The sequence below is a fragment of the Caretta caretta genome, chromosome 8 (genome assembly GCF_965140235.1).
Source record: "Caretta caretta isolate rCarCar2 chromosome 8, rCarCar1.hap1, whole genome shotgun sequence".
NCBI classification, from domain to species: domain Eukaryota; kingdom Metazoa; phylum Chordata; order Testudines; family Cheloniidae; genus Caretta; species Caretta caretta.
Genome location: NC_134213.1, coordinates 70,511,585 through 70,519,655, shown reverse-complemented (window position 1 = coordinate 70,519,655; position 8,071 = coordinate 70,511,585). Strand labels below are relative to the sequence as shown.

At 37.0% G+C, this 8,071-nt stretch overlaps 1 protein-coding gene across 7 annotated transcripts in view; it reads right to left on the bottom strand.

Moving 5' to 3' along the window:
• Positions 1 to 2,149: 2,149 nt before the first annotated feature.
• OLFM3 (olfactomedin 3) overlaps positions 2,150 to 8,071 on the bottom strand; it is a 132,127-nt gene continuing 126,205 nt past the window's right edge. For all 7 annotated transcript variants that reach the window (XM_048861760.2, XM_048861761.2, XM_048861764.2 and 4 more), the window contains 2 exons: positions 4,816 to 4,922; positions 2,150 to 3,516 (listed from right to left, as the gene is read on the bottom strand). In XM_048861760.2, coding sequence (XP_048717717.1) covers positions 2,839 to 3,516; positions 4,816 to 4,922 — 785 coding nt within the window. In that variant the 3' untranslated portion in view covers positions 2,150 to 2,838. The remainder of the gene's footprint in view (positions 3,517 to 4,815; positions 4,923 to 8,071) is intronic.

Below are 8,071 nucleotides of genomic sequence, written 5' to 3'. Positions count from 1 at the left end.
TAGTCATTAAGTGGAAATGAACAGAGACCAGTAGAAACCAATAACGACCAGTTGTAGCAAATGGACAGCAATTAAAGAATCCTAATGGAACTTACAGAATTTCCATTAGAGAATCTGCAGAACAAGAATTTTTCACAGAAATTGGGGTGAAATTCACCCATGATTCAGAGGGCCCTCTTCATGACCTAAGCCCTAGCTGCTGTAAAGGTTGAATGAGCATGGACTAGCGAGTCTGAACAATAGAGCTGGTGGAAAACTTCTTGACCAAATGATTTTTGGCCAAAAGGGTTTTTTGACAAAAGGGCAATTTTCATGAGAAAATTTCCATTTGTGTTTACATTTGGGTGGGTTTTGTGGGGAAAAAAAAGCTGGGTTTTTTTCAGTTTTCAACAGCTGAGAACCAAGAATGTTTCAATTTTTAGTTTAACAGAAACCAAAAATATTTTGGCTTTAGCTTTTTGGAAGAAACCTGAAAAACTCAGCCAAAACCATTTTCATAGAAATGAAATACATTTTTGACCAGCTGTACTGCCCACCCTTTATGTATTCCAGAGATGATCTCCATGACAGCCTAACACAGGCTGGTGTGGAAGACTGTGATGGAGGTGGGTTAGGGCAGGGGCTGTGCAATCAGTATTTACATGGATCCAGTGACCCCAAACACTCAGAGTAACTGATATTGAAGAGTTATCATTGCTTTTCCAGCAGGAAGAGGGAGAAAAAAGGTAGGCTGGGCAGCAGTCTTCCTCTTTTGTCTATTGGCAAACATGTTGTTTTCTCAACTCTTTACACCCTATGAGAAGTTTATTTTTTTTTCAATTAGTCAGAAAAAAAGGCACACTATTATTCCATTCTTTGCATGCTTACATATTGCACAACAGACACGCTTTGAGACCAAATATACTTTAAGAAGTTAACACATTTGGAAATAGATAAACTGATCTCAATTGGTATGTTGAAGGTAGAATTAACAAGTGAAATCGCTTCAAAATTGATCTGGTAAAAAAAACAATTTTTTAATTTTTTGACAAAAGAACAAATTGTTCATAAAAAAGATTTGTGATTCCCACCCTCCTCCCCATTTTCTGGTTAAAAGGATTTGAAAAAGGTGTTTGTTCTAAACAAATTTTGGGGGAAACAGCGCCTCTGTGTTCTGTACTGCAGACTTGTGGCTTTCATAATCTGTGATCTGCATCATGGTAACATGAAATAATTCCATATCATCCTTCATGTTATATAGCATTTTTTTCCTTTTCTACCATGTCAGTTGCAAAAATAAGTAAATAAATCCTCCACAAACAACCCCATCCCACCCTCACAGTTTTGAAACTGGTAATATTGGTAAAACTCACAGATGGCACAAAAAAACTTGCGTTCAAGAGAATCCATTTTTGACCAGAGGCAGCAATACTATTTCAGTCTATCTATCAATATCTATTTTTGCAAAATATTGGTTGCAGTTTGTTTCGCCATGCACTACACTTCCCATTTAAATCAGTAGACATCAACTATCATGATGGATACCAGATGTCATGCCTGACCACTTTGCCACTCTTTTTTTTTTTTGAGCTGCTATATGTCCAGATAAGCCTTCCCTCAGTGGAAATGTGCTCCTCTTATTGTAGGTAATGAGGTTGGTAGATCCAGGAAAGCCACCTCCCTTCCATCCCTGTTTCTACAGTGGCCTCTGTTACAGCCAGCCAGAGGGGCAGTTCATACATATAGGAGTGCAGGCTGAGGCAGCAGCCCATATACAGTCCTAAGTATCTCTCCTCTTATCCTGCAGTATTCATGTAAACCTTGAGAGTCTGCTTCCAAAGGAGGAACCCATAGACAGATCACAGAAAGCAACATGTAGCTTTCTGTTACGATAGGGAGAGCTACAAAACATGAGAGCAAAATAACATCCAAAATTAGAGAGTGAAAAAATACATCAAAAAGAAAATGATTGGGAGGAAGGAAAGGTAGAAAATGGTGTGGGAGAGAAAATGAGCAAGGCAATTGATGGTGGCAACAGAGACTGGCACAAGAGGATGTAGGCTGATAGTGCTGATTTGCTAGCATACCCCAAGTGTGTGTGCGTGATCTACAGGCGAAAAGTAGGGGGACCCGCTGTCATGTGTTTGATAAAATTTTAAATTGACCCATGTTTAGAACTGTGATTAAACTTCAATATATTTTATAAAAAATAGTACTTAGTTTACTTTCACGGAAGTGAAGAGATACAATTGCACAATGGTGGTTACGATGTAGAAATACATATCATCGATAAACTGCAAGTGAGTTCAAAACGTACTGTACAGCACCGCATCAGAAATTGTGTGATGGCAAAATGAATCATATACATTTTTTCAAAGTAAATCAAATCCCTAAAATCTTTCTCTTGGAATAAATAATAATAATGTGCATTATGCTTCAGATTGCTACCAAAATATTTCCTGATGTTGAGCAATAGACAGAGTCAAAAAAGACATAAGGTAAAAAAAAAGACATTCATGCATTTAAGCCACCATTAGTCTCTGACTCTAATATAAGGCAGATCATAATCTTTTTAAAACTGTCTTTAGCCATTTAAACCCTCTTTAGTGCTTTTCATGACAAGGTCATGGCAGGCCTTGTTTTTTCAAGAGTTAGGATGCTTGTATTTCCAACCGGTCATTTTTGACAGGCTCAGCCATATTTGGAACACATTGCACAGTAGAAAATGCGTTTGTTTTTTAATGAAAAAGAACTTAAATAAAAAGAAATCCAGAAGGATGTTTTAGAGTTTATCACAAATGACACTTTTGAAGTGTGCGTGTGTGCCGGGGGGTGGGGGTTTAAGGGGGAGAGACAAGTTTATGTGTCATCTTCGGTCTTAATGATGTGGAAAAGGGTGACATTGAACAGGACCTGATGTCCATTGTTCCAGGCATAGAGAGCTCTATCTCTTGCATTGTAGTCAAGCATGGATATATGAAAGTACTGATTATGGAACGGAATGTCTGTATACTCATAAGTTGAGGTTTTTGTGGAATAAGAATAGTAGACCTTGGCTCCTGTTAAATGTGAGTTGGTAACATACAAAGTTCCACAGATCATGAAGGATTCCCCAGCACTTCTTTTTGGATAGCCTGTACTCCAGCTCTTCATCACTTCTAACGTATCCTGGTTTAGCTGGCTGATAACAATGTTGCCTGCATTCTGGTTGGTAGCATATACGGCCCACAGCCCAATTTCATCTGCCATCAGGTCAATATCTGAGAAGCCGCCCCAAGTGTAGGGGTACACATTGTGAAAGCCAGCATATTCCAGGCTACGCTGTGCAAGCACCCGTCCTGCGTCAAAGCTGTATTTGATGATTATGTTACTCTGATACTTGTTGAAATAGAGGGAGCCATTGTAGACAACATGATTGGTTCCTGCCCATTTGAAAGGAAGATTGTATGTTCTTGATTCAGCCCCACTGACAAAGTCTGTGATTGATTTGTATTCACGGACAATTTTATTGTTAGTATAACTGTCCATGTACCAGACCTGAAAGAAAAATAAAGAATAAGCTGTGAACTACTGAAATAGAATCCTTGGCTGATCATGCTGTATACTGAGTACATTTTAAAAAATGTTCCAGAAATCCTGTGGCATTGTAAGTTACTAGACTTGCTCATAAAACCTACAGAAGTACAAGATGTGTTTGTATATTTATTCTGTTGCAAAAACATTAGTAACACTATTGTTTTGGATCAGAACCTACTCAATAGCCTCTCTGAGGCTGCTTTCACAACGTCTGCCAGCATCAGAGAAGTTTGCTTTTAGAGTGTTCTAATAGCTTGGGCCTCTGGCTCAAGGGGTCATTTGTGTTGTTAATGATGTGCCCAGATTGTGAAAATCCCAAAGATGGAAGGAAAGTTGAGTGTGACTCGAACCTTTGAGTCACACCCAGAATTAGAACTGGTTGGAATTTTTCAGATGAAACTTTACTTGTTGAAAAATGGCATATTTTCAGGAATGAGAATTTTCCATGAAAATGTGTTTTTTGGGTTTTTTTTTTGGTATCTTACCGATTTTTTTCCACTTTTTGGTTCCCCATCACCTTTCTCTCCCATTTTATCTTCCACACCTTATTCCTTTATTTCACTTCCCCCCTTTTACCCCTGCTAAGGGGGGAGGGAAGAGAAAGTAAAAGAAATAAAACAATAAAATAAAAACAAACACAAATTTTCTTTTTGCTGAAAATTTGGAAAATTCCCCCCAAGATGAAATTTTGTTAATTTTTGTGACACATACGTGCCTTATTTCAAACTAGCTGTGACTGAAATCAAGCAAACTCAAGTGCATTGATTTTTTAGTATTGGCCTTATCAGGTAAAGACCTGGATAAACCACATTGAGGGCTTAACTCTGCAAGCATATGCATTAGTATACACATGTAGGAAGCTCATTGACATCAGTGAGATTACCCACATGAGTAAAGTTACTCATGAATAACTGTTTACAGGATTGTGTCCGTAGAAGATGGTTATTGAAAAAAATATAATGAAAAGAAGGAAAATAATGTGTATTTGTATACAGAATACAGACTAGTATGCATCCTCCCTGAAACAAGCAGTTTAAAACTAATGAAAATATGTAATACAGTTGAATTATTTTTTTAAGGAGGATGGTTTAACCTTTTTTTCCCTGAATTACTTCAAAATATAGGATATGAAAATGCAGAGAATACGAGAAATAAATGCTAACTGGGAAAATCTCATGTAGGGAAAATATCTCCCTGTCAAGATTAAAAATGCAAATAAAATATCAGAAGAACAGAAAGATATTCAATGCCCCAGCGTACTCGGTTATTCTTTTCTGATGCTAAAGGATCTGTCATCCAGGCTCCAAATCGGGTTCCAGAGGTCTTGACTGTAATGGGGCCCGTAATTTTCATCAATTTGCCACATGCTGAAATTAGAAAAACAAATGTACTCTTATGAAAGCCACAAACAATTTAAATATAACCTGACCATATTCTGAATGATGTCAAAGAGCTGTCTAGGGAACAAGACTAATTGCTATAAACCACAGAATGATTTCAGGATGTATGGGGTTGCTGGTTGAAAATGACTCTTCATCCTTAGTGTATGAAGACGGGTAGTTTACATTTTCTCCATTGAAAAAGGAGACAGGGATTTTTTAGAAAAGTTGTTAAAGATTCTGAAACACTTTTATACCTTCTGGGTTTAAACAAAATAAGATACAATATATTAAAATATCTCCCCCACCACACTCAGAAAAGCCAGAAGCTAGTGTTGCCTCCAAATGAATTTGAGAAATCTATCCCTTCATTAACAACTTGACACATCAGAAAGAGAAAAGGGAAATTAAAAAATTCTAATGTAGATTCCCAGTATTGCATAATCCAAATATTCATAAATGTAAAGATTTTGAGTTGACTTTTTTCAAAATTATATTCAATTTACATCTCGGTGAAGATTACAAAAGAAGCTATGTTTGAGCTCCTGCTGTCTTGGAATGAATTGTCTAAGCACTAACAGCTCTACCCTGCAAATGTTACTGGCATTAGTGCCTACTAATGTGAGTTAATTCCATTTTTATAGTCTCCCCAATACCGTGTGCAACTCAAGATTCAGGCAAGTGGAGTGGATTTCATTCTTAGAGAACTGAAAATGGCAGATCTAAAGTCCCATCCACGTGCCCCTACAGAAAGACCTGACTCATCCCTGCTCTCAGTTTATGAGACTTAATGCACAGCTCATTATTTTCTAATTTCTCCCCACACGATCAACTCAACTCCATAGGTACATCTGGAATAATAATCCAAGTTATAATATAATTAACTCCAATATACCATAGATAGACTCGAATGTGTAAAACCACCATAGGCTTATGGGCAAAGTAATCAGCAAAAAACACCATAAATGAAGAAAGTAAATATGAGAATTATTCTGGAATTGTCTGCGCATCAATGGACATGTAATCCACCATGCTGTCCCTTGTTAGGCTGTCTGGGAGGAAATAATGAGAGTCAATATGATCTTGAATGCTGACCTTCCTAATAATCCAAAAATCTATATTTTAGGGGACATTAATAACATGCCTATTACCAACAAAGCTCACAGGGAATTTATTCTAAATTTATATTGCCAAAAACTTAATATCACAGAATGGTGTAGATGAATAAGTGACCTTGGCAGTTTGGAAAAATATTATATTCCAGCTGAATGTAAATATTGAAACATTTCATGATTGTTTTAAAAAAAGTATTTTAGATATATATAATTCATTCTGATATAACTGCTATTGCACATGACACAATCTAGTCAGAAAAGGTAAGAGACAAAGAGAATATAGCCCTTTAGAAGCTAAGGTATATCATTCAAAGGAGCAGGTTACATCATGATTTCATTTTTAATTTATGTAACAGACACAGAATGCACTGTATTGTATGTCCCTATTTCAGACAGTTATAATGGGGCTATTGTTCAGGTAGTTTCTGAGTTATCACCAAAAGCAATTCAATCCCAGGCTAGGAAAATGGGTTATAACAAAAATTAACATAACCTAAGTACATACTGAGGATTTCATGAACAGCACAGGTTGTGTTTTTACTGTTAAGGCCCTCTTAAAAGAGAGCTAGTTGCTAGTTCCCCCCAGTTGCTTATAGTATTTAATTAACTATCTCTCCAAGGACGTTTTTTTACAGAACTGCTACCAGTGTCACACATGGCCCGAATGCTTCCATTCTGGTATGATTTGCAAATCTCCATTGTGGGGAGTTGACTAATATATCCCAGTCAGGCCAAGTTTTACCCTCATTTAAGATGACATGTCAGCAAACTCATTTTGAGAAGTATATATATGTGGTGAAGTCAGAAACCATTTGGAAAGTACTAAAACAATTATGATTTAAGAATCAAATTAGTGGAAAACATACAGAGCACTGAAAGAAATTAGAATGAAATTAGTCACCGCAACTAATTAACATTTACTTGCTGTTTTTTTAACTAATGGAAAAATACAAACTGAATAATGTAAGAATTTGCTGGGTACATAATTAGTATCATTCAAGTACTGTGTTTAAAATTAGAATTAAAATACACGCTTTCAATTTTAGAAAAATTTGGAGTTCTAAAACAAAGGATATTTTAAAAAGAAAATGGAAAATTTAATTCAGGAAGATACAGAAGTATAAAAAATTAGCCCTGAAATTTAGCTCTAGAATTTACAAAATAACTGTTGGATAATTATCTTTCAAAACCCATGGTGGGTTAATCAAAGAAGAAGAGGGATGAATTTAAAAAGAGACAAAACTCTGATTTCATATAATCCAGTGGGGACATCCCCTCAACAAAGAACATGTTGCCTCCACTTTTTCCTCTCTCTCTATTGCAGTTTCTGGCTTTCCCTTTACTTTTTATTGGTAACAGAAGCCCCAAAGCTTCTGTCTCTGTGCATGGGGAGCTTGAGGAATCAGTTTGTGCTATTTAGAACTAACTAAGGCTAACACATCTTATACTCACCACATCCCATCTCCACTTTAAAGGTAACTTTGAATCCAGTGCAGAAGTTTCTGATATGGCCCCCAGTGGTGCATTGTGGGTCTGTTGGCTTCCTAATATAATTGCTCTCATACTAGTGCACAATGTAGACTGGACTATTCCCCTCTGTGATTTGGAGGGAGATAGGAGGAGCAATCAACGCCCACCTCAATGACTAATGTCCCCAGTCCTTCTACATCCCTTAAAACAAGTTATCTTGGCACAACCTCTTCCCAGCTGAGACTTTCACTCATGGAGTGCAGTGATATGTGCCTTCAGTCCTGCCCTCCTTTCAAATCTCAACAGATTCCCCCCAGTTGCATGTATGCATACATCCCTCATTTGTGGCAACACTTAGAAAGGCATCTTCAGTTTTCATTTGAAAAGTCTGGTCACTCTTATCAACAATATTGCTTTGTGTGTGGGAGGTGATGTTATAGAGTGATAGTGTGCAGAGGAAAACAGAAAATAAAACTCCCATTTTTGCATAAGGCTGATGCAGGCAAAGGGCAGTCAGAATTTTGTTCACGCACAACATCAGTATCCAATGTG